This window comes from Bos javanicus, chromosome 5 (genome assembly GCF_032452875.1).
Source record: "Bos javanicus breed banteng chromosome 5, ARS-OSU_banteng_1.0, whole genome shotgun sequence".
Classification (NCBI taxonomy): Eukaryota; Metazoa; Chordata; class Mammalia; order Artiodactyla; family Bovidae; genus Bos; species Bos javanicus.
In genome coordinates, this window is record NC_083872.1 from 11,355,001 (window position 1) to 11,381,173 (window position 26,173).

General features: G+C 35.6%; 2 protein-coding genes across 15 annotated transcripts in view; one reads left to right on the forward strand and one right to left on the reverse strand.

Moving 5' to 3' along the window:
* ACSS3 (acyl-CoA synthetase short chain family member 3) overlaps window positions 1-15,522 on the forward strand; it is a 194,733-nt gene extending 179,211 nt beyond the window's left edge. Inside the window, exon 17 of the mRNA XM_061415642.1 lies at window positions 10,184-15,522. The gene's annotated coding sequence lies outside the window, so the exon portion shown is untranslated. The remainder of the gene's footprint in view (window positions 1-10,183) is intronic.
* Window positions 1,432-26,173, reverse strand: part of PPFIA2 (PTPRF interacting protein alpha 2) — a 501,553-nt gene continuing 476,811 nt past the window's right edge. For 3 of the 14 annotated variants that reach the window (XM_061415640.1, XM_061415630.1, XM_061415639.1), the window contains 9 exons: window positions 25,362-25,424; window positions 23,725-23,754; window positions 21,530-21,705; window positions 17,777-17,874; window positions 9,717-9,892; window positions 8,566-8,634; window positions 6,396-6,555; window positions 5,112-5,203; window positions 1,432-2,827 (listed from right to left, as the gene is read on the reverse strand). In XM_061415640.1, the coding sequence (XP_061271624.1) occupies window positions 5,145-5,203; window positions 6,396-6,555; window positions 8,566-8,634; window positions 9,717-9,892; window positions 17,777-17,874; window positions 21,530-21,705; window positions 23,725-23,754; window positions 25,362-25,424 (831 nt within the window). In that variant the 3' untranslated portion in view covers window positions 1,432-2,827; window positions 5,112-5,144. Of the gene's footprint in view, window positions 2,828-5,111; window positions 5,204-6,395; window positions 6,556-8,565; window positions 8,635-9,716; window positions 9,893-17,776; window positions 17,875-21,529; window positions 21,724-23,724; window positions 23,755-25,361; window positions 25,425-26,173 lie in introns of those variants that run through there. The other 11 variants (XM_061415635.1, XM_061415629.1, XM_061415636.1 and 8 more) reach the window with 6 other exon arrangements.

The window sequence follows — 26,173 nt, forward strand, 5'->3', positions numbered from 1 at the left end:
AAAAATACATTCATCTAATTGTTCCCTTTATTTTAGAAGCCTGAGTTACACTGATTAGATAGATATTCAATTTATAATTTGAAGCTGTTAGGTTCCTTAAACTGTCTCTTCTCTTCCGTACATTTTATCTATTATCACAACTGTAATCTTAACAAATAATACACTTTTTAATGTCTTCGCGTTAGGATGTATTGCCGTGTTTTTCATATAAAATTCAGTTGATTTGAAACGGCACATTCGTTAGCTGTTCATTTGTGAGGTGTAAGCTCAGGCAGATCCAACAATTGCATACAGATTGTCTTTGATCCTCTTGCACATTTTTCCTGGAGAAGACACTTCAGCAAGCAGGCTTGAGCTATTTTCCAGTTGAGTGGGATTGGGAAACAGTGCACAAGACCAGGCAAGTAATGTTTTCTTGTATCTGGTTGAGGAAATTGATCTCCTTTGCAGGGTCAGAGAAAGTACTGTTATTCTCACAAGACTGAATGTGGGACCAGAAAAATACAGTCAAGCCAACAGATTGCTTAAATTTTGAAGGAAAAAAAGGAATTTTCTATCTTAATACTGACTATAAGGTACTTTCACTCGAAAGTATTTAAAATATTTTGAATTAAACATGTCTTTAAAAATAACACTAATAATGTTACTAAAAAATGTAATTTGCTGAAATAAATTCTGTATGATCTTCATTTGTCATTTCATAGAATTTTTTTACTGTAAGGTATTAGAAAAATTAAAATGTAAATATTTTAAAATCTATAGAAAAGTGTTTGCCAATTAATGAAGCTAGTTTGCTTTTTAAAATGTACTAAGTGTATATAAGTGAGAACTGTTTTACAAGAAGCAGTTTTATTTATAGGGAATTATACGTGTAAATTTCTGATTATTAAAAATATAAAAATTCATGATGATGGTGGTTAAAAGCAAGAAAACCAAGGTTCTAAGCTTAATCAGTTAATTGGGTTTTAGAATCTGACACAAATGATCTTATACACTGAAGAATATTTTATGGGTTTTGAGGTAAGTAACTGTATATCTCTGTATGTTTGAGTCTATTCTAAATGATTAATATGTCTTGCTAGGTGATCTCTAAAGGGGAAAAACTATTACACAATTAAGTCATGCATAACAGTAGATACAAATCTACTTTGTTATTATGATACCATAATTTCTATGTTATACTTCATTTCTGTAAGTCAAGATCCCCATATTCAGATGAACCTAAAAAGCTCTTTACCATTGTTTCCAATCAAGCAGCATTTTTAGAAAATTTAAAATCACTTTCACAAGCAAGTTTAGTGCACCCTCTTGTGGCAGCCTCACCTTTGTAGATAAATATTAGATTGAGAATCACTAAAAAGAATGATTTTCATTATAGTTTGAGTAAAATCTTTATATGTGACTAGAAAATAAAGCTTAAACAGAGAACTGGGAAGTATTTTTTTTTATTGACAATGGAGAGGTTTTCTGTTACCATTACCTTTTGACTGAGTCTGTTAAACAAAAAATCGACATCCAAACAATTGTAATGTACGTGCAAACACAGCAAATTAAATACAAAAAAAAAGAATTACTAATGACAGGTCTTGCTCTTAATAAGATCAAGCAGCAGAAAATCAGCAGTTAGATAAATGATATTATTAAATAGATTTTACTTTGAAATCTCCCATATAAACAAAGAATAAACAACAGTTAACACCACCAAATAAAGCCACAGGGAAGAGATTACTCTTCGATACTTTTATACACTATATATGTTCATCATTCTGTCTTTCAGTTATTTCCTCTGATAAGACTGACTTCAGGGAAGTCCCAACAAGGCCTTCTGGGCTAAAAGCTTAAAACATTAGACATGAGTCTGGCTAATGCCCTGTTACATTGACAGAAAGGAAGGGTTTCTGGGGATTTCTGTTTTTCCAGTGGAGATGACCTCAGACTCTGCAGTGGTTGAGTCACTGAACAGTGCTGCTGACGGCTGGCCGTGCAGGGTATTTGGATGAACATGGGGTTCTTAGTAAAGAGGTTTTTTGTTCCTTGGTCCACAGGTAACAAGAGAAGATAATGTTTTTTCTTTATAAATATTTTCTTTTTTTTAAATAATTGCTTTGACTCTTGTAAACAGTTTGGCTTTGTTTTGTATTGAAAAGGAGATCGAGCCATCACAGTGCTATTTCTAAAGATATAGGACATCCCTGATTGCCTTTAAAGGTCTGTTTTTGGCTCCAGTTCCAGGTTAAATCACTCTTTTTTACATGATCAGAGGCAGGTTTTCAGCTTTAAGGATTGACAGACTTGAAGGAGAACCATGTGGAAGCATGAAGCATGCTTCCAGGAAACATACCGATTTGACTGTTACAATTCAAAAACTGTAAAAATGGTGGAATGGTAAAATACAAACAGTACTTGGAATTGTCAAATGTTTGCACTCAGGACTCCATGAACCATATATTTTATTTTTAAAAAAATCATATTTATATCCATTTACATAAGACTTACACATTTAAAAAGAAATACATACACAGTAATACATAAAGGCCTAGTATATTACAATAAAACATGAAAAAACAAGTGGCTCCATTTCATAAAAGCATCTGTTGTACAGAATTTATGATGTGGATGATGCTTAGTATTCAAATGACTTGAGCATTTTCTTACAAGTGTAGTAAACTAATCAAACTTAATATCTGACTCCCCCAGAATCACATTTTCAGTCAGTGAAGCATTACTTGTGGTTATTTCCTTGGAATCCAGTCTTCACAAAGGTTTTCACTGCTTGTCTTCTTGGATGGTAGTGCACTTTAGGTAGAGTAGACTGAAAAGACGACATCTAAAATGTGTAATGGACAGCATTAGTTTACAGAAAGACACCAGACTGGAAACTCTCCCTCTGCTATTTTTGGTGCAGTTCCATGCATCTTGCCCACTTTTGTCCTAAGAGATAATGAGTAGGGGATTATCTTGGGGCCAACTAATAGCTGTATGTAATTAATATTTGCTCCTCTCTAATTTTGTGCAGGCAAGCTTCAAAAATAAGATTTGTTCAACTTCATGGAAAGTATGGCCGTAATACAAACAAAGGTATTCAGAGAAAATGTCAGCAGTCCTTTTTGAAAAATGTATGGCTTGCTCATTAATACACTGAGCTGACTTTTTCCATGGAATAGATCTGTATTCTAACTTCTATGTGCTCTTCAAAAGATACCGTTGTTTAATAGTGACAAAAACAGTGATAATCAGTAACATAAAGAATCTGGGTCATCACAGATTCTTTCCAGTCATAATAAGGAAAAGATCACAATTACTATCCCAACACAAGAAAAATATTAACATTGGATTGGCCAAAAAGTTCATTCAGGTTTTTCCATCCATAAGGTTTTATGGGGGCTTCTTGGGTGGCGCTAGTGATAAGGAACACTCCTGCCAATGCAGGAGACAGAGGAGATGTGGGCTTGATCCCTGGGTCACTAAAATTCCCCTGGAGGAGGGGAAAATGACAGCCTGCTCAGTATCCTTGCCTGGAAAATTCCATGGACAGACGAGCCTGGAAGGTTACAGTCTATGGGACCACAAAGAGTTGGACGTGACGGAGTGTGCGCAGACGTACATATATATACATAAGATCTTATGGAAAAAGCAGAATGAACTTTCTGGCCAGCCCAATATGTTCTGAATTACGTTAATGACAAACGTGCTAATAGTTCCTCAAAATAGAAATTGGTCGTCCCAGGTTAATTTACTGGAAATAAATACATTTATCCCATTTAATGGTAAAAGCTAGGAAGTATGAACTAGAATGCCATGCACAAAATACAGACTGCAAATAGTTAAAGAGTAGTTCTACCCATCAGTTAAGAGCTAAGAAGCAAGCAGTACTCAATATATTAAATAGTCATTTGTGAATTAGTGATGTATTCTGCTCCTGGTAAATTGTTATATTATGTGTAGAAACTATTAAAAATGGTATTTTGGAAAACCTCTCATTTAGCCAAATTATTAATTGGATACTGTCATTAAATTTTTAATGTTAGGGTTTTACATTCTGAAATTACATCTCTTATCTGAAAGCTTTTGTTTTATCATCAGCAGTTTCAAAATAGTGACCCAAATAAGGCAGCATACCAGCTCCTATATTAGGCCCCGAAGACCATCAGTAAACTGCGTGGAGCTTTTAGTTCAAGGCAATGAATAAACAGCACAAGATGAGCTGTTCCTCTCCCCATCCCTGTGCACACATTTGTTTCTAAATATTGCCCTAAAAAACATTTTTCCAAAATATCGATCCATTGTCCATGGTGGACTATTTTAGTAAAGTAGAGTTGTAGATTAAAAAAATGTCCTTGACATTTATACTCTAGGAAAACTTAGTTTTGCTAAAGACTGTTCTTTAATAAAACTTTGGAAGTAGGTTCCATCAACTAGTATTTCTCCAAGTACAAATACCTTATACCTTAATGATTATACAGCATGGTTTTCTATTCTGTCCACCATTGTTATAAAGTTATTTCACTTTGTTCCTATGCTGTACATCTGAGATACTTAAAATTACTATGTATTTCAACAGATATAAATCATATTGATGAAAAACAACATACCAGACGTTCAGTTTTTCTCAGTTATATTTTTGTTTTTTTTTTTAATATGAAATCACCTCCAAGTCATTTGCCTGTCTCTACTACTATTTTGACTCTGGACACCTACAAGAATAACTGTTTGCCTACTTCCGCTTCCCCTATATAAAGTACTCACTTAATAGTGTCTTATTCTATAAATGCCAGACTCTCATCATCAAATGCTATGTGCATCAATATAAAATGCTCCTAAAAAGTAGAAGCCAGGGTGGTAGCAATGCATTGATGTGAAATAAGAGAGTGACAGGCCTCCAACAGACAGGCCTTAAACCATAGCAGACAGACAGTGATAGAAAATCCTAGATGAAGAGTTACATTATGAAGAGGCCTTTTACTCTCTAGAAATTCAAAGGGGTTATTATTTTCACTTCTGTACTGCTAGGCCATACCAAAGAGTATCATGTATATATTTCCTAGTCTATGTAGGTTCCGTTTTTCTTTTTTTGGTGGTTTGTTTTTTGTCAGCCAACGAAAACTACTCACAGCAAGTCAGTGCTGCCTCCTTTGAGTGGCTTGTCAACATGAGTATGTACGAACAGTGGAGTTGTCTAACCTCTGCAGTCTTGATGAAGCAACTGCAAACGGAGAAAAGGGCTTTAGAGGGACTCAGGTGATGGAGTACAAAATTTCCGATGAGAAAGGTTTACTTTCCCTGCATAAAGGGATCTGGACATATTAATAGATCTTCTTTCTCTCAGACAGAAGCCACTCATATTCCTTTCCTTGAGACCAAGCTACTAATGAAAATGTATTCCAGTGTGAGTCAACTGAGCTTTCAAGTTGTATTCCTCCTAAGATGAAGTCTGTTAATAGCAACAGTTCCCTTGGGTGCTCCTGTTTTTGAAGCAAAGATTGCTCTTGGAGAATTCAGTACGATGGATTTTCTTCCCCTCCGACAGTGAAAAGCTTCTACACTCATTTTGATCATCTTAACTTCCTCATGAATTTTGATACTGTATCCATAATAGGAACACGTTAGAAGAAATGTAGACCAAACTCACGGCTTACACTAGAACTAATGTTAAGGGCCATGATAGCTCCCACCTTAAAAAGAAATAGTGATTTATAGGTGGTTTTCTCAGTAAAAGAGTGTGGGACTTTTTTGTTCAGTGCCTACCCAACAGACAAAACTTGGTAACTACAATTTCAGGGCTGTCTCTCTCCTCCAGAATGGCTGTTTTCCTTTGTGAAATATACAACACAAGTCTAATGTCCACAGAAGGAAATACTAATTGGGAAATTACTGTTGGTTTTGTGTTTGTTTAATTCTCTTCTCATGGTTGTGCTTGTTTATTTAAGGCCTTCTGCCTTGGTCAGAGATGAAAATATCTGATGAGTCCAAGTTTTTAAGATGAAATATAAAACTTTGCAATATTCAAGCATGTAGGGCAACAGTGGAGTTAATTTCCATTTATTAAGGACAGTTAGTCCAAATCCAAACTCTAAACAAATTATTTACTTGGTGAATAGAAGAGTAAAGAAACACAAATCATGCAGATGTTTTTCTTCCTAGATGTGGACATTAGCCAAAATTGTCCTTTTCAGGATTTAATTTTAAATTATTTTTTAAATGTGAATAAAGTGCTGTGAGTTCATGCATTAGCAATTTACAAAAGAGAATAGTCTGATGAAAGCAAAGCAAACTTCAAGCAAAGCAAACCAACTTAAGGAAAGAGTCAGTTTCAGAAAGCTGTGCAAGATCAGAGAATGATAGCATTTGCTAAACAAGCGTTTTACTTTGTAAGCACAAATGCAAAACTACTGTACCATCCGTTGTCATTTTCCTTGACTGCCCAGACGTTGTAGTTAACCTGAATCCAGCTGGCAGTGTTTCTGAGGACCCGGGCATCATGCTGATTCCATGTACTTCACGGGGAGGAAACTGCCTTCTCCAGGTTGACCCACGCCTGAAATTCTTGTCCTCACTCTGCCAGCACAGAGTTATAATTTGATGTAATGAAAACAAGTAAACTAGTCTAAGTGCTTAAAACTGTGTTCTTAGAAACATGTAACAAAGTTAATGAGAACGATAAGCAACAACATCACAGGAAAAGGTTTCCATGAGAGGATATTAAAGGATATGCTCTCTAATCTCAATTGAGGATATGCTCTCAGTGGCGTCTATAGAAGCCCATGAGATTATTTCACTGGGATATGAATAATCAGCTTCTCTCAGAAACAAGTCTGTTCTGGCTCTAGCTAAGTTGTTTAGATATTTTTGTTCACATTCAAAGAACAGAACCGAAATCAAGCACAGCAACAAACAAAACACTAAAACAAGAGACTAGAGGGTTTCAGTGATAAAGTCATGTGCTGCTCTTAAGAAAAAGAGGCAGCATATTTTAAAGGCAGATAGTTGTGTTCCATTTAGGCTTTTCAGCTTGTCCATTATTTTCAAGAAGCAACACTAGAACCCACAGAGACATGTACCTCAGCCTAGACCTCTGCTTCAGGTCAGTCTGTGTTTTAGAATCTAACACTATGACAGATCTTTAACAATTTTTATTAAAATTCCTTTTCTACCTTTTAAGTAAGGATAGTTGTATTTAAAAGTGTGTATGGGTTTATGTAGACTATCTTTCTGTTTCAACAATTAAGAATAAAGATTAAAAGCAGATGAAAACTATTTTGTACAAAATATATAAACAACAAGGTCCTAGCACAGGAAACTGTATAATAATAACATATCCTATAATAAACCATAATGGAAAATAATATGAAAAGAATAGATATAGAACTGAATCACTTTATTGTACACCAGAAACCACAACATTGTAGATTAGCTATACTTAAATAAATTTTTTAAAAAGGAATAAGGATTGAAATGATTAACAAATTATAAAATTAAGGTCAGTTAAATAACTGGTGGTTTTTTGTTTTTTTTTTTTGTATTTACAAGCATTTTTTTAATTTAAATTTATTTATTTTAATTGGAGGCTAATTACTTTACAATATTATATTGGTTTTTAAAAATAGTAAATATTATCCTAATCGCACAGGAGTAAGAATTTTAGGAAGCTAGTTGAGGTTCAGACCGTAGAACTTGTCTACCTCTAACCTCCTCCACAAAGGACAAGGTTGAGTTTTATAAAACCAAGATCATGTTCCCTGCCCATTTGAATGTGGTATTACTGTGCCATTTTAAGAATTGCTGGGTTCACTCACAAAGCTATTGTAATCAGCTTTTCTTGACAGCTTAGAAACACCTGGATTTTGCAACGCATAATTATGCATCTCTGTATTTTCCACCTCATACTCAGATTTTCCTCCCCATTTCTTCCAGAAAGATCTTTGAAAACCTCAAAAGGACTATTAAAATCCACAGTTCATCAGTGCACAGAGTGTGATAAAGTCCCTTGTATTCCTTCATTTCAGGAGGCTACTTACCTGTTTACTATTTTCAAATCATTTAAACATGCATATACGATGCATAGAATTTCTCATACTCAATATAGCTTTCAATTCCTATGACTGTTAAAATGTTACACATATGTTTTTAAGGAAAACACAATAACAATATCTAAAATAAAGCTTCCCATTTATTGAAAGCAAGTTTTCTGTTTCTTTAAATATCCTAAAATTTCCTGTGAAGATAAACTGGTATTTAGAAATAAGCACATGCCTTACTGAAAAGCTGAATTTACCAGGACTAGTGTTACCATTACTTATAATTTAAAAAATGTTGCTCAACAGTATTTTGCTTTAACAACTCATGAAAAATGGCTGATTCTGAATTATTTCTTACTGTATCTAACTGCTGATATGATAATACTTAGGAATTCATAAAGTTCTTTTCCAAATCAAATGAATAACAAATATCTAAGTGGAGGAAATTCTAGATTCCATCTATACAAGCATCTGGAACACTTGAGCAGTGGTCCTTGAAAGCCATTTTGCTTGCACTAAGGCCCCTTTTGAGTGACAGACAAGGACTTACTTCATCCAGGCGCCGTTCGGTTCCCAGAGCCAGGAGGTTATTGTACTCCCTTTCGAGAATCTGCCTTGCCTGTTGACATCCAATTACAGTTACCATCACGGAAGTCACAGTTTATTTGAAAAAAATCATAGCGATTATATTTACCTCCGAAAATATCCTAATACCCTGTTTTATTTATAAGGGTCTTATTTTTTTGTCCTCCATATATAAGCCATTGTAAATTTTAACTATAAACACAAGGAAGGACAATTTTCTTTAGTGTGGACAGCAGACATATAGCCTCGCCTAAATATCTGAGGTAAAGGGGTTTGACCTCACTTATTACTTTTTCTAATTGAGTCCTTGATGTAAACTTTGAAATATGTAAAAATGAATTGGAAAGTAAAGTTAGACTGCCATACTTTTATCAAATCTATGCAGACAGTTCTCAAATCTGACCAAGGATCAACATTCAGGGAAACTAGATAATTAGGATTTCTGTGTCCTCTCTCTTGATATCTGATTTCTTAGGCCTGTGATGTAGATTGCAAATTTTCTTTTAAATTTTTAAGGAGCTCCCGTGATTCAAATAATTACCCAGGCTTGGTAATCAATGGCAAAAAGCAAAGCTGCTTGTCTGTCTAATTCAGACATGTGAATAGAAATGACTGGCCCACAGAGAGGCAGAGACTAAAGGCCATCTGTCAGGGACATTGCTTGGGGGAATCTGGCATTCAGGTGGGAGGGTGGACCACATAACTTCTAAATCCTGTGCTGCTTCATTTTATGATTTTGTTTTGGCTAGAAATCCAGTAGCTTAAAATTAAAGCCCCAGTGACATATTTCAAAGGTTGAGCTAACGCCCATTAAGAATCATGAATACACAACTTTTTTTTTTTTTTCCCGAAAAGTTTACTTTGTCCTTATATACAGCTTCCGTGGTGGCTCAGCTGGTTAAGAATCCACCTGCAATGTCGGAGACTTGGGTTAGATCCCTGGGTTGGGAAGATCCCCTGGAGAAGGGAACAGCTACCCACTCCAGTATTCTGGCCTGGAGAGTTCCATGGACTGTACAGTCCATGGGGTCGGAAAGAGCTGGATATGGTGGAGTGACATTCACTCTCACTTATATAAGCTAGGACACAGCACAACCACAGCACAGAGGGGCTTGCCTGGGTGTTCTGTGTTGGAATCTGTAGTAATAAAGCTAAGCTGCTGTAGTCAAAGTTCTCATCCAGGGCTATCAGTGAGCCATGCACACCACTTTCAAGAATATTATTTGCATATTCTCGAAGTCCAATTGCTTGTATCCAGCGAATAACACGATCATTGCTCCACACCAACACATCTAGGAAAAGAGGTGCAATATTTTAGGCTTCGGTATTTTGCATAATAAATAAAAAACTGCTAACTAAAATAAGCCAAGAGTGTCTGGCCAGATCATCATTTATGCTGACTTCTTTATCTACTTCCTGAGGCACCTGGCACCCTTGTGTTACACATATTTACTGTCTGAAAAACTATACTTTTAGCCTAGAAAAATTCTGTCATTTTAAGAGTGCTTATTATCACTGAAATGAGAGCATTTCCATCACATGGAACATAATGTCTCAAAGCATTTCTTGTTTTCATTCTCTAGGGGTCTGTATGAAGTTCAGTGCTTTTACCACCAGATGGAGACATTTCTTGATCATCTGAGTTAAATTCGCCCATTCCAGTCCATTTTAGTTCTGCTGCTGCTACTGCTGCTGCTAAGTCGCTTCAGTCGTGTCCGACTCTGTGCGACCCCATAGACGGCAGCCCACCAGGCTCCCCTGTCCCTGGGATTCTCCAGGCAAGAACACTGGAGTGGGTTGCCATTTCCTTCTCCAAGGCATGAAAGTGAAAAGTGAAAGGGAAGTCGCTCAGTCGTGTCCAACTCTTAGCGACCCCATGGACTGCAGCCTACCAGGCTCCTCCGTCCATGGGATTTTCCAGGCAAAAGTACTAGAGTGGGGTGCCATTGCCATTTTAGTTCACTGATTCCTAAAATGTCGATGTTCACTCTTGCCATCTCCTGTTTGACAACTTCCAATTTACCTTGATTAATGGACATAACATTCCAAGTTCCTAGGCAATAGCAGTTACATCCACAACTGGGTGTTGTTTTTGCTTGGGCTCTGTCTCTTCATTCTTTCTGGATTTATTTCTCCACTGATCTCCAGTAGCATACTGGGCACCGACCGACCTGGAGAGTTCCTCTTTCAGTGTCCTATCTTTTTGTCTTTTCATGCTGTTCATGGGGTTCTCAAGGCAAGAATACTGAAGTGGTTTCCATTCCCTTCTCCAGTGGACCACGTTTTGTCAGAACTCTCCACCATGACCCATCTGTCTTGGGTGGCCCTACACGGCATGGCTCATAGTTTCATTGAGTTAGACAAGGCTGTGGTCCATGTGATCAGATTGGTTAGTTTTCTGTGATTGTGGTTTTCAGTATCTCTGCTCTCTGATGGAGAAGAATAAGAGGCTTATGGAAGCTTCCTGATGGGAGAGACTGACTGAGGGGGAAACTGGCTCTTATTCTGATGGGCATGGCCATGCTCAGTAAATCTTTAATCCAATTTTCTGTTGATGGGTGGAGCTGTGTTTCCTCCCTGTTGTTTGACCTGAGGCCAAACTATGATGGAGGTAGTGAAGATAATGGCCACCTCCTTCCAAAGGTCCCATACACACACTGCTACACTCATTATTAAGAAGAGGTGGCAAAAATACACAGAACTATACAAAAAAGACCTTCATGACCCAGATAACCATAACGGTGTGATCACTCACCTAGAGCCAAACATCCTGGATTGCAAAGTCAAGTGGGCCTTAGGAAACATCACTATGAACATAGCTAGTGGAGGTGATAGAATTCCAGTTGAGCTATTTCAAATCCTAAAAGATGAGTCTGTGAAAGTACTGCACTCAATATGCCAGCAAATTTGGAAAACTGAGCATTGACCACAAGACTGGGAAAGGTCAATTTTCATTCTAATCCCAAAGAAAGGCAATGCCAAAGAATGCTCAAACTACTGCACAATTGCACTCATCTCATACCCTAGCGAAGTAATGCTCAAAATTCTCCAAGTCAGACTTCAACAGCACGTGAACTGTGAACTTCCAGATGTTCAAGCTGGATTTAGAGAAGGCAGAGGAACCAGAAATCAAATTGCCAACATCCACTGGATCATCGAAAAAGCAAGAGAATTCCAGAAAAACATCTACTTCTGCTTTATTGACTATGCGAAAGACTTTGATTGTGTGGATCACAACAAACTGTGGACAATTCTTCAAGAGATTCTTCTTGAGAAATTTGTATGCAGGTCAGGAAGCAACAGTTAGAACTGGACATGGAACAACAGACTGGTTCCAAATGGGGAAAGAAGTACATCAAGGCTGCATATTGTCACTCTACTTATTTAACTTTTATGCAGAGTACATCATGAGAAATGCCAGGCTGGATGAACCACAAGCTGGGATCAAGATTGCCAGGAGAAATATCAATAACCTCAGATATGCAGATGACACCACCCTTATGGCAGAAAGTGAAATAGAACTAAAGAGCCTCTTGATGAAAGTGAAAGAGGAGAATGAAAAAGTTGGATTAAAACTCAACATTCAGAAAACAGATCATGGCATCTGGTCCCATCACTTCATGGCAAATAGATGGGAAACAATGGAAACAGTGACAGACTTTATTTTGGGGGGCTCCAAAATCACTGCAGATGGTGACTGCAGCCATGAACTTAAAAGACCCTTGCTCCTTGGAGGAAAAACTGTGACTGACCTAGACAGCATATTCAAAAGCAGAGACATTACTTTGCCAACAAAGGTCAAAAAAGTCAAAGCTATGGTTTTTCAAATAGTCATCTATAGATGTGAGAGTTGGACTATAAAGAAAGCTGAGCACCAAAAATTGATGCTTTTGAATTGTGGTGTTGGAGAAGACTCTTGAGAGTCCCTTGGACTGCAAGGAGATCCAGTCTATCCTAAAGGAAATCAGTCCTGAATATTCATTGGAAGGATTGATGCTAAAGCTGAAACTCCAATACTTTGGCCACCTGATGTGAAAACTGACTCACTAGAAAAGACCTTGATGCTGGGAAAGATTGAAGGCAGGAGGAGAAGTGGATGACAGAGGATGAGATGGTTGGATGGCATCACTGATTTGATGGACAAGAGTTTGAGTGAACTCCGGGAGTTGGTGATGGACAGGGAAGCCTGGCGTGCTGCAGTCTAGCGGTTCACAAAGAATCGGACACGACTGAATGACTGAATTTACTGAACTGGGGACATTTCTTATTTGTGTCGATATACAGCTCTTCTGTCAAGAGAGCAAGATGAGAGTTTAGTATGGTTCTTCATCAGAGTGGTTTTCAAACTACTACCTAATTATTACTTATGTACTAGAAGAAACTTTTTTCATCTGAAGCAATAAGTCAGAATAAGATAGAACAGACATTGAATAGTTTAATACTTACCCTACTATTTTGTCAACCCACTATTTCTCAATTACATATTAATCCAAAAATCAATGACTCTCAAGTCATAATTTTTTTTTTCCTTTCAGGTTGAAAAGCAGTATTTTACTGAGGTACAAATACTTTGAATTTTATTTTCTAAAACTAAAACCTTTAGAGAAAAATATTAGGTACACCTTTATTTGGACCAAAACACATCAAAGTATCAAAAATATCAAAACATATCAAAAGTTTTATCACTTTTTCCTCATTTTCTTTCATTATGAGTGACAGAAATACATCAAAATAGAAGTACCAGATTGTTTCATATTTTAAGAACTTAGGGGAAATGAGGGGGAAAAAAAAGTTTTTCTCAATCCTGTAGAAAGGGAAATGTAGTCCATAGTTTACTAGTACAGTAAAAATAAGTTTTCCTTACTTATATATTTTTTTCTTTCTGAGTGAAATTTATACCTTATCCACAAAAAGTATAAAGAATACATTGAGAAACATTCTTCAACTGCTTATTTCCCAAATTATCTGCAAAAATCTTAATATTATTTTCTTCTTAATGTGTGTGTGTAGTATTTATACATTAATTTCAAAAACATTATACTAATTGTATAATACATTAATTAATCACCAATTTAGGATTTCTTGTATAATATTGAAGCAGTTAAGTGATACCTCAGCACCAGGCCTTCATGTCCTTTCTAAGTCACGAGCCTCACTCCAACGGTAACCAATATTCTGACTATTCTCCCCACAGGTTAGATTTGTCTGATTTCTTAGCATTTTATAAATGAAATCATGCAACATGTATTTTTGTGTCTGTGTCTTTCACTCAATAGTCCTCCCATGCTATGGTTATTTTCATTGCTATTTAATATTCCATTGTATGATTATGCCACGATGGATCCACTCTACTGTGGATGGAAATGTGGATTCTACTGTGGGTTAAGAATAGTGCTGCCTTGAACACTCTTATTTGTGTATTTTGGTGTATATTGTGAATATATATACAGCTATTGAGTAGCCAATGATAGAATTGATGTCATGTTATATACATACAGTTAATGTTAGCAGATATTGCTAAATAAATACCCACTCTCACAATTTAAAACACCCAGTGCTACAGGCTTACCTCTCAACACATTTCTATTTTTCTCAAGATCATGGCCTCTCAAGGCTTGGGTGTTTCTTAGTTGCTTTCTGCTGCCTTCAAACAGCTATTTATTGATTGATCTAGTTTTTCTACTTGTTCTTGGTTGAAGATTGATCTGATTGAATGTATTCCATTTATAGTCAGAAGTAGAAATTCCTCAGATTAGTTTGTATTCTTTTTGTCTCTGCCAATCCACAGTGATGGTAAAGTATTTGCATATGAATCTGGAAGGCATATCTACTTCACATACCTCTACTTAACTTCAATTGTGGCTTGAACAATCTTCAAGCAAACAATCTTCAAAGCAAAGCCCCTAAGAGTCTCTTGGATTTGGTTTAATGAGAAACATCTGAGGAAAGACTCAAAATGCCCACTTTTCAGAATCACTTTACTATATCCTGCTCCAGCCTAGGCAGAATGAATTTCTTCAGGAAGTAGGATGTTTATTGTCTCAGAATTCTAGCTCTTTCTTTCCCCATGTCTTCAGCAAAGCAAAGGACTTCAGTAATAATCTTTACTATCTAAGGACATTTTATATTATGTATGTTCACTGGGTCTCCCTGGGTCAGTCCTAAAGTATATGTGTTCCTCTGTGTTCATTAACTTTTTCCATTGAGGTGTTAGACCTCAGAAAACAGGATGTAAGTTGGTGGTATTATATTTTGGTTACATTGGGTTCGATCCCTGGGTCGGGAAGATCCCCTGGAGAAGGCAATGGCACCCCACTCCAGTACTCTTGCCTGGAGAATCCCATGGAGGGAGGAGCCTGATAGGCTACAGTCCATGGAGTTGCAAAGAATCAGACATGACTGAGTGACTTCACTTTCACTAATCAGTTACTATAGTTCTATCTACTGATTATACCACACTGTATGTCAAAAGTTGGGTAGGTATGTATGGTTGGCAGTAACAGTTCTGTAATTATTTTTACTAATGGCACAACAGTTCAACAAAAATGTCGAGTTCTCTTTATGCTAAACAAATTTGTAAATAGAAAGCGTTCTTTTCTAGAGCTGGGTTTATGTTTTGTTACTCTATGACATATATAGTTACCATATTTCTATAAATATATGTCTATCAAAAATTCTATTAACATACTTGTAGCTGTTTATGAAATAATATAAAATAATTTATTTACAGGCTGAAGGTAAATAAGATACTAATCCCAACTGCTCTTCCTCAGAACATCATAGGTTTTTTTTTTTTTTTTTTTTTTTTTCATATTGTAAATTAGATCCCATTCTATAAATCTGTTTTGAAGCAAAACTTATGCTCTGACTTTAAAACTTTGTAAGGATCCTCTTGACCTAAACAATAAATGGCTAAAGATCAGTGTTGACAGTTTCCTAGCAACAAATTAAATGCTTGTAGATCCTTGATATGCACATGGTCTCTTCACTTCAGAAAGCTGTTTATTAAGGTCAAGGTTAATTAATACTTCAGATAATAACAGAGACCCCCTAGTCACAGTCAAGAGTTATTCCTGTAAATGGTATCAGATCAGTCATAGGAAATGGGCTATTTTTATGATCTCACTCAGAGCTATATCACAAATGGAGCTGCCTGTGTATAATCATGGTGAATCATGGCAGTTTTTCTCAGAGTTATGCTTACAGTTGCCAAGTACTAATATAATATTTGATGTAGTGCCAAAAACATCTATATCTGAAGCATTCTGTGGTGAAACCAAGCATAATAAAATCTAATTGGAAAACAGTACTTCAAAAAGAAAACCAGAAAGGCATGTCCCATGGTAAAGTCTATTTGTGTGCTAAAGCATCTTTTGTTAGGTTAAACACAGACTTCCTTCTGGGGTCTTTCTTGGCCAATTAATCCCCAAATTTCAATTCACCTGAACAGCAGTGGTCTAAAGATAGCTTGCAATTTCCTGGGTCCCCAAAACAAAGTGAAATCAAACAACTCAATTTTGATAATGGAAAAACACTTTCTTGCTCCTAAGCAGTGAGTCAAATGAAGTGTTACAAGAAATCCATTGTGTCTGTCTAGTCTCCAATGAACCATTTATCGAAACATATTTTTAATCAATCACCTTCACAGGCATTCAGACCCATTCTACTATAACTAATGTACTGTCCAAGAAATGCCAAAGGTAAAAGTAATTTCTGACAATGCTTATCACAAATGAAAACTATAGAAGTCTAACATCTTAAAGAATAAAACAGTGCTAAACTTTAATATGGGGAAGGTAGATAACATGTAATACATACTGTTTTCATATCTAAAGTAAGCCCTAAAGGCAGTGAAAATAACAACAAAGTCACGCCTAACTTTGAACAATTAATTACAAACACTTACTGAATTCAATGAAATGCTTCTAAACATAAACTCCCAGGAAATAGCAAACAAATAATAACTTATACGGAGTTCATTTTGAGCTTATACTCAAAATTTTTTTCAAAAACTTTGAGCCTTTTTTCCATTAAAAATAGACATAAAAGGACATGATTCCCCCCACAAAAGTCCTATAGATAACTTATGCTGCTGCTGCTGCTAAGTTGCTTCACTCGTGTCCGACTCTGTGCAACCCCATAGACGGCAGCCCACCAGGCTCCCCCGTCCCTGGGATTCTCCAGGCAAGAACACTGGAGTGGGTTGCCATTTCCTTCTCCAATGCATGAAAGTGGAAAGGGAAAGTGAAGTCGCTTAGTCGTGTCTGACTCTTAGCGACCCCATGGACTGCAGCCTACCAGGCTCCTCCGTCCATGGGATTTTTCAGGCAAGAGTACTGGAGTGGGGTGCCATTGCCTTCTCCATGATAACTTATATCTTACATCAAATCATTAAATTTTCCTTCAACAATAACAATAATAAAAATAAAGTGGTCTCTAACAAGTATAAGACCTAACATGTTGTTCTTTTTAAACAGTTCTTTCCTCTGTATACTAAGGTATATCTCAATGTTTAAAGGTCAATTACTAAATACAGTACTTTTCTAAAAAGTCTGTTACAGGGAATGTCTTTTCTTATAATTCAAATCAAATATTTTCATACAAATATTAGTTGCAGCAGCCAGTAATCTTTCTAAAATCATTTCTAGTTAAAATTATTAGTGAACTAGTCTCATAGGGGAAAAATTCCTCTCTAACTTCTATATAAAAATTCCTATATAATTTATATGTCTTACAGAAATAAAATCTCTGGGCACTGAAATAAAATCAAATGATACAAGTCAAAGATGAACTGCTATAAATAAATTATATACCATGTTTCTCTGAATCATAATGAGAAGGTTCTATTAAAAGTTTGACAAAAATAGCTATGTGGAGGCATCTGTAGGATAAACAGAATGTATAATTAATAGGTTCAGAGGAATAGACCTTAATTCAGAAAATCAACAATATGACCCCAATGGGATATCTATCTTATATAGTGATGATATCCTTTTCTGAGTTTTAATCAGAAAAGTTATGAAAAAGAAATAATGATGATACTTCTAGTCAAATATTTATGTTATTTAATGACAACAGTAATGCATACAACACTTTACGTTCATAAAAATGAAAACTAAAAATCCCCCCCCTCCAAAGAAAGACTTATGATTTGGTATGAAAGAAAGACATAGTACCTTTTATTTCATGTTGGCTTGCTTCTCGTCTTCTTTCTAGTTCTTTTCTGTCATAATTCAACCTTTTTAAGCACATAATTCCATATTGTAAACTTGTTCTGTTATTTTTTTAAAAAAGGAGAAAACACCGTGAGTTTACTCGGTAGATGATTAAGCATAGTCAACACTATGTCTTACTTCTTCGCCAATACGTTAATGTTTTATCTGTAATTAAATTACTTAGGATTATAGGGAAATAAAACTATAGTTATTTTAAGCACTCAGTGTTTCTAAAGAGTAAAGAAAGTATTTTTGAAATAAATTAAGCATAGTCTTAAAACAATCTTGGATTTTGTTGTTCATCTACATTTTTGTTTTCCATTAAGCTATTTTAGCATTGTTTGAAGACAAATGAACATCTTACTCATTTGAAAATAACTTAAAGAGAGTCACTATTATGGAGTCAAGAAGGAATTTATAGGAAATGGTTACCCTCCTTTTCATGATGAGAAAAATAATATAAAAATATGAGTAAGTAAAATATTAACATACAGAAGCAAATAAAATAAATAGCCACCAACTCTAAGTGACAGAGAAGTATGTGAAAGGAAAAAGTCAATAAACAACGGAACTCCCTATGGAAAAGATATTGTGGATGAACGAAAAACTGATCCTTAAAGATCAAGCAGAGAAAGATTACAGGGCACCATGACATAGAATTGCTGATGAAATGTTAAATATGTGGTGGTACTGAGACCCACTGTCCAGAGTTGAGAATCCATGTCAGGAAATAAGGAGGAATGTGACTTCACATGGAGAATGGGGTTACATTAAGAAAAGTGTGCATTCACAATAATGTGGGACATATCAAGATGACAGAAAATTACTGGACGATTTTCAAAGGAGAAAAGCATGAAAGGTTTTGATTTAAGAAAGAATGAATCTGATAGCAAAAGAGGAGTTGGGAGAAATAGGTAATTCTAGGTAACAGGGAAATGAGGAATCAGTGCTGTCAAAATAATGCTCACGATAAAGACAATGAAAAGCATGAAAAGAAAATCCAAAACCCAGGGATCTTTGAAGAGAAGAAAGAAGAATTAGTGATACTATATATAAAAGTTATGAAAGAGTATAATAGGTAGAAAGAATCTCTAGGCCTCAGGAATGAAGAACACTGATTATTAGTGATTTCTTAAATGTTTAGAATTACAGACAAAGACATACACTGGAAAAGGAAACGGCAACCCACTCTAGAATTCTTGCCTGGGAAATCCCATGGACAGCAGAGCCTGGTGGGCTGTAGTCCATGGGGTCACAAACAGTTGGACATGACTTAGTGACTTTCACCTGACTTCACTTAGACACAACACGCTGGCCAGGCTACTCTTACGTGCTGGATGCACTTCTAAGCCCTGCATTTTTCGTAAAACAATGCTGAGTTCAAATAGTTCAGAATCAGAGGAAAATGAAAAAAAAAAAAATCTACATTAATTGCTACTATTGGATGAATTGTATTCCCCTAAATTGTTGTGTTGAAGCCCTAACGCACCCTACTTCAGAATGTGACTGTAATTAGAGATCGGATCTTAAGAGAGGTAATTAAGATAAAATAAGGACATCAGGGTAGGCCTTGATCCAGTATGTCCAGTGTCCTTACAGAAGAGAAAATGTGGAACATGGAGAAAACTGGGAAGTATTCTGGCACGGGGAAGACCATGTGTGCGCACACTGAGAAAGCAGCCATCTGCAAGTCAAGCTGAAGAAACCTGCAATGCTGACACTTTGTTTTATAGATTCCAGAACTTTAAGAAAGTAAATTTCTGTTGTTTAAGCCACCCATCTGTGGTATTTGGTTATGTTAGCCCAATTAAACTAATTCAGTGGATGCCAGATAATACTGATGTGAAAACCTTCATAGACATTAGCCAGCTTGAGATTAAACCAGTGGCTCTTTGCCTAATTTCTGCCAAACTTTTATATGTAGTGTAAAATTGTGCTGTAAAGGGGATATATATATTGTTATAACAATGTCTGACAGGTGGCAAACTGAGCTATAAAGACAGTGGGCTGTCATATGCAGTCAAGTCCTACCTGCTTTAAGTCAGAGCTCAGGACAAACAAGAACTCTGCTATTTGAGGAATTTTGATTTCTTTGAAATATTTTTTAACACCCCAAACATTTTTGATTGGGCTATGGCTAATTAACAATGTTTATTTTTTTTTTTTAAACCTGATCACTGGATTAACCATATCTATTATAATAACTAAATTCGATCTACTGAAGAATACAAAACAGGCGTAAGTGTGTCATCAAAAATTCTAGTATTCAAAAGCCTATTGCAACTACACAAAATTTGAGGGCCTAAACATTCAATGACAGAGAACTCACTACCTCACAATGTACGCTATACAGCAATAGTGATACAAAGGTTTTTCTATTGGACATAAATCACTCACTCTATAATCTACACCTGTTTGAAATAGGAAAGTGTATGTTCAAGACAGCAAATATTATTCTTCTATCACATATGTTAAAACATAAGTAAATTTATCTGAACTCTTCCCTATCCAAGCTAAATTTGATTCCTTCTTTTCCCCTAGACTTCTACCACTCTATCGCAGTTTAATATCCATCAATGAACACAGTTTCTTATCGTCATCTCACCACGTTGTAGGACTCTTATTGCGCCTGCCAATAAACACAGTCTCAGTGCTGCTTAATGGCTTGACAGGTGTCACAGAAGTCAACTATAAATAACATATTTTTCACTTGAACTGCTTTTAAATAATGAATTCCCAATCCGGCATTTTAATGGTTTTTAAAAATGGTATTATATTTGTTTCTACTAAATTTAATCCAATAGTGTCAACAACTGTTAAGATTCAAAAGATTTTGATAAATTTGACTGAAGAATCTCAATTATTATCTCTTTCTCCTAACTGTATGTCATTAACATAAATGATTTTTATACGATTTTAATTTCAGTCATTAATTAAATGTTGGACAGGATGTGAGCAAATAGTTTGCCAAATTGTCTAGATTTATATTTAATAATTTACTATAATTAACTATACCTAAAATGATCATAATAGAACTGACAGTTTTGCAGATAACTTACAAGGAGATCAGGCTATAACATAACATCTATGACATGGTATTATAAGAAGTGTTTTTCTACCCCCTGGATAATAAACAACTTGAAAAAAGAATTTTCATATTTTTAATCACAGCAATTTACTGCTCTGTTTTCCTCCCACTGTCTCATGTCCTACTCAGTGGTTTTTTCCCTGAAAATTAATGCACGAATAAGCAAAAGCACTGAAAGATTTATATAAAAACAAAAATGTTTTTCAGCGGAGAATTCCTTCTCAAAATTTTTTTCTAGCATATCCCTAAGTTATTTAATTTATAACTACATATATCTATAGTTGAAACTGATGAATTTACTCTTAATAAATATTTTTCTACAATGAACACATAGATTCAAATTGCAAACATGAAATTTCCTAAATATACAGGGGGGAGAAAAGATCCACACTGTATGGAATTTAGTACTGTCTAATTCTGTAAATTTGGGGCATGTAATGTGCACCCAGCTCTACATTAGACACTCCCTGCAATTAATTGCATGAAGATATTTTTGCCAACTAGATGTACACAGATGTTTCAAAGAGCACATACTCTATATTTCTTAAATATCTCTTTATGTTCTAGTAATATATACATTAATTACTTTTTCACTTAAATTATTTCAGAAAAAACCTAAAACCTACCGATGGAAACTATCCACCATTTTTAAATGGACGCGGAGATCTTTTTTTGTTAGGTGATCTAGCATTCTTGCATCTACCAAGCATTCCATAAAATAACTTCTGTACTGAGGTAACCCCAGGCTGGGAAGCCATTCGTTTCCAATCCACTCATGGTTCATATCTCCATATGCCAGGGTCTGTAGAAAAACCGGACACTAGAATTGTTTTATAGCAGTCAAGTTTCTTAACCAATAAAATGAGATGGTAATTGGAGGATATGGGCTATCATTTTAATTGATATTTAACTCTTTTATATATTGAAATGAAGCAGAAATAATAGTTAGCCTCTAAATTTGATGTATTTTGTACAAAGTGGAAGTCTGTGTCCTTGCCTACAGGGTCCTTGCTTACAGCGAATGATTATGTTCACTTTGTTTTCTCAAAAGGAATTACATTTTATACAAAATACATTTTAAATTCAAAAGTTAAAATGAATGATATAAACAAATGCTGAGCTGAAAGATCCTTACTTTGTACAGATGGATTTATTTAATTCAACTTATTTTATCTTTATCTGTCAGCCAGTATGCCACCATTTCCCTCTCTTCAATGCTACTATTATATTGCTGTGGTGTAATGGCAAATCTTGTGAAAACAGAAGCCTCAGTAAATGAAGAGAGAAAGGAGCCACAAGGCTAGAAGGCAGAATGCTGACGCTTTATGTGGCCTTTGCCGTTACCTAGTGAAGCATGCAACCAGTACTCTATAAAAACTGATGCAATCTTTTATAGATATCAGTCCATACAGACTTTGTATTTAAAGAATCAGAGCAGGACCAAAATGGTAAAATATAATCTAATTATTTAGTATAACAATATAAACTGATCTTACCAAACACTGTTCGTAAAAGTCTAAAACCCAGATCAACCATCGCCACTAAAGCAATTTTTAAAAAGAATTATTACTCTCTATTAATTTGACAGTATTTTCCATTCAGGTCCTTATCAAAGTCACAGTTAGAACATGTATTTCTCATTAAAACTGAGGTGTTCCTCTTATTTTGTGTGTTCCTAAAAAATGGAATGCTTACCAAAATAAAAACCTAATGCAACCCTAATTTACGAAATGTAGGTCCTAGTAGTATCTGGGCTTCCCTGGTGGCTCAGAGGTGAAGAATGGGCCTGCGGTACAAGAGACACAGGAGACGCGGGTTCAATCCCTGGGTCAGGCAGATGCCCTAGAGAAGGAAATGGCAACCCGTTCCAATATTCTTGCCTGGGAAATGCCATGAACAGAGGAGCCTGGCCAGCTGCAGTCCATGAGGGTACAAAATGTTGGACATGACTGAGCAACTAAACAGCAACAGCAGCAAGGGCCTAGTAATAACTACCGGAATTTTACATACAGTCAAAGTTTGAATCGCATTACCTAAAACACATTAATTCTTTTACTTTAGTAGTATAGTGCGGAAATGTTGAAAAAGGAATAACTTCTCTACAAACATATATGTATGTTCACATTACAGATGTTTGGCTCATAACGCCATCTCAATAAATGGGAGTGACTTCTGATGTGCAGTTGCAAAGCTAACCCATGCCCCTCCAACTCCATTTCTCACACACTTTTCATTATAGTATAAAGCTTGTATGTGCTCAGTCATTCAGTCATGTCCTACTGTGTGTGACCCCATGGACCATAGCCTTCCAGGCTCCTCTTCCATGGGGTTTCTCAAGAATACTGGGGTGGGTTGCCATTTCCTCCTCGAAGGGATCTTCCTGACCCAGGGATTGAACCCATGTCTGTTGCGTCTCCTGCATTGGCAGGAGGATTCTTTACTACCAGTGCCACCTAAAGAATAGGTGATTCCAAACAATTTTTTTGAAATCTCTCCTCTTCCCCTTACATCCAACATAAATGATTCCTGATTAAATATATTCAGAGGGCGATTTCCAAGAAGTTTAATTTGTAGTTCTTTTAAAGGAGAAAGGAAATTTTCCTTTCAAAAGAGGCCAGGTGTAAAATGACAATCAGCTTCTTGATTGCAAAATATGGTGATTAAAAAGACTTATATAGTATTAAACATAATAAAGTTGAATACACGATTAAGCTAATCTTAAGCTAAGTGAAGATTTATAATATTATGACATACAGTTTTCTTACTTTATATATTCATAGCCTACTAAATGATACTGTTTTAAAGCATATGAATTTCCTACCTGGGCCCAGCTTCCTTCCTCAGATTCTTTCTGTGTTAGCAGCAGGAAATGATTAATAAAGCAGATAAATATAAATTAATCTCAAAATTGATACAGTAAGTTTTTTTCTAGTAGAAGTAAAATTGTTTTGCTAATAAAATGTTAATTAGGACACAGGCAAATAAATACACAATCCTTATTGAGATCACAGCAATCAACTGAGGAGTTCAAGGGTGACTACGAGGGCACCTATGTAATTTCTAATTTAGGCTAATTAAATACACACATGTGACATATGGAATTTTCATGATACATTTGATCTGGTCATTCTAAACCTTTTTGATTCTTAAAACTGTGGGATTTTTCATAATAAGTTATAATAAAAAATTTTGATTATATACATACAAATATACAATGCACAAATGCGTATATATACATATGATGGAGAAATCCGGTGCAAAGTAAATTAATGGAGTGGACAAAAGAACTGCATCCTTCCAACTAAGCTTTGTGGTAATGAAATGGGTCTCAACAACAAGCAGCAACAAACAAAACTCAATAAGAAAAGACCAAGTACAACAAGCTAAAGTAAAAATGTAATTAGTAAACAACATTGGCATTTTTATTCATCATAGGCTAAATAAATTCAAATGAATAAAATGAAAAGGACATTAAATTAAAAATAAGTTGCTCATAATAAAATGCATGGCATGCCCAACTTTGCAACTTTAAATGAGAAATGACTATACATAATATTGTATTTTTAAAAGCTGACAATTATGAGTCACCATGAATTTCTTTAAGCATGTACTTTTAATAATTTTAAAAACTGAACACTTTTCATGGGGATGATGGGGGGTGAAGCTCTGTATCTGAGATTGGAAAAGTACAAGAAGCTAAATCATTGCATTTAAAAAGGATATTCAGAGACAGCAAAAGAGACACTGATGTATAGAGCAGTCTTATGGACTCTGTGGGAGAGGGAGAGGGTGGGAAGATTTGGGAGAATGACATTGAAACATGTAAAATATCATGTAAGAAACGAGTTGCCAGTCCAGGTTCGATGCACAATACTGGATGCTTGGGGCTAGTGCACTGGGACGACCCAGAGGGATGGTATGGGGAGGGAGGAGGGAAGAGGGTTCAGGATGGGGAACACATGTATACCTGTGGCGGATTCATTTTGATATTTGGCAAAACTAATACAATTATGTAAAGTTTAAAAATAAAATAAAACTTAAAAAAAAAAAGAAAAAAAAATAAATCATAGATTTACAAAAAAAAATAAAAAGGATATTCAATCTATACATTCTATTACAAATTTAATTGGGTTTCGTAACATGCATTACCTGGGAATATGCTAAGTTTTAAGTGATATTTGCTATAAAACATTTCCAGTGTTGTGAAATAGATAAATATTATTAAATTCTTGATTACTTGTTTGCATGTTACAAACTCTTATATTAACCACATTATGACAATCTAGTACGGCTTTATTTAAAAATGTCTAAGTGCAGTGAAATTAGACCATAATCATTGCATATCACTGTGTAAACATACCCATTACTCTGATCCTATGGTATAAACCAAATAGCTTGTCCATCCAAATAGCAGCAAAATAATGGTTTTGCATGTTCAACAAAGCTGTAAAGACTAACCGTTTTTGCTGGAGCCGCAAGATTTTCCATTTCTTCATGGGTCACCCAGACGTTGCCTGAAGGCTGGTGAGGAGGCCCAGAGGGAAGCAGTGGGATCCACGGGAGGAAGCAGTGGTAAAGAAGAAAGGCAGCGCCATTGTGAGTTAACGGAACCACAGTAACGCACCGTGCTCTCGCTTCTACAGCATGTGCAAGAGACGGCATTGCTGGCTGCTCACAGCTCCCTTTTGCTTCTACTTCAAAAGATTAAATAGAAAGAGGCATGCTGTGAAGCTCACGTGGGATAGGTTTAAAATGATACTTGTGTAATTATTAATCAGGAAAAAGGCTTAATCAAAATTTGCATTTCAAAGGTACGAGGCTATTGGATCCATCTTTTTGTAATCATGGAGAACCGAATAAATTTGATCTGTAGAAGAATATTTTTTCTTCAGTAAACAAAGACACATGTGTTTTGTCATGTTATTGCCAATATTTCCTTCACAGAGTTTTGATTCTTCAATGTCCTTGGAAAGAGAAAATTGATTGTCAATACAAAGCTGAAAGTACTATCATAACCTGTCTGGAAATCGATATCAGTTTTTCCCAAATGACCTCTTCTTTTCATAGTTCAGTAAATATGTTGTTTTCCTATATTATTAAAAAAAAAGAAAGAAATGCTATTTTGGATGTAATAAAAGTTATTTTTTTCCAGTAAATATGGTCAGAAGTCACAAAACTTGGGTTATCTGGTTTTTCAGCAGTATCCTACACCATTATAGAGAAACGGAAAGTTTCCCTCTAGCAGGCACTATTCTATTATGAAGTCTCAT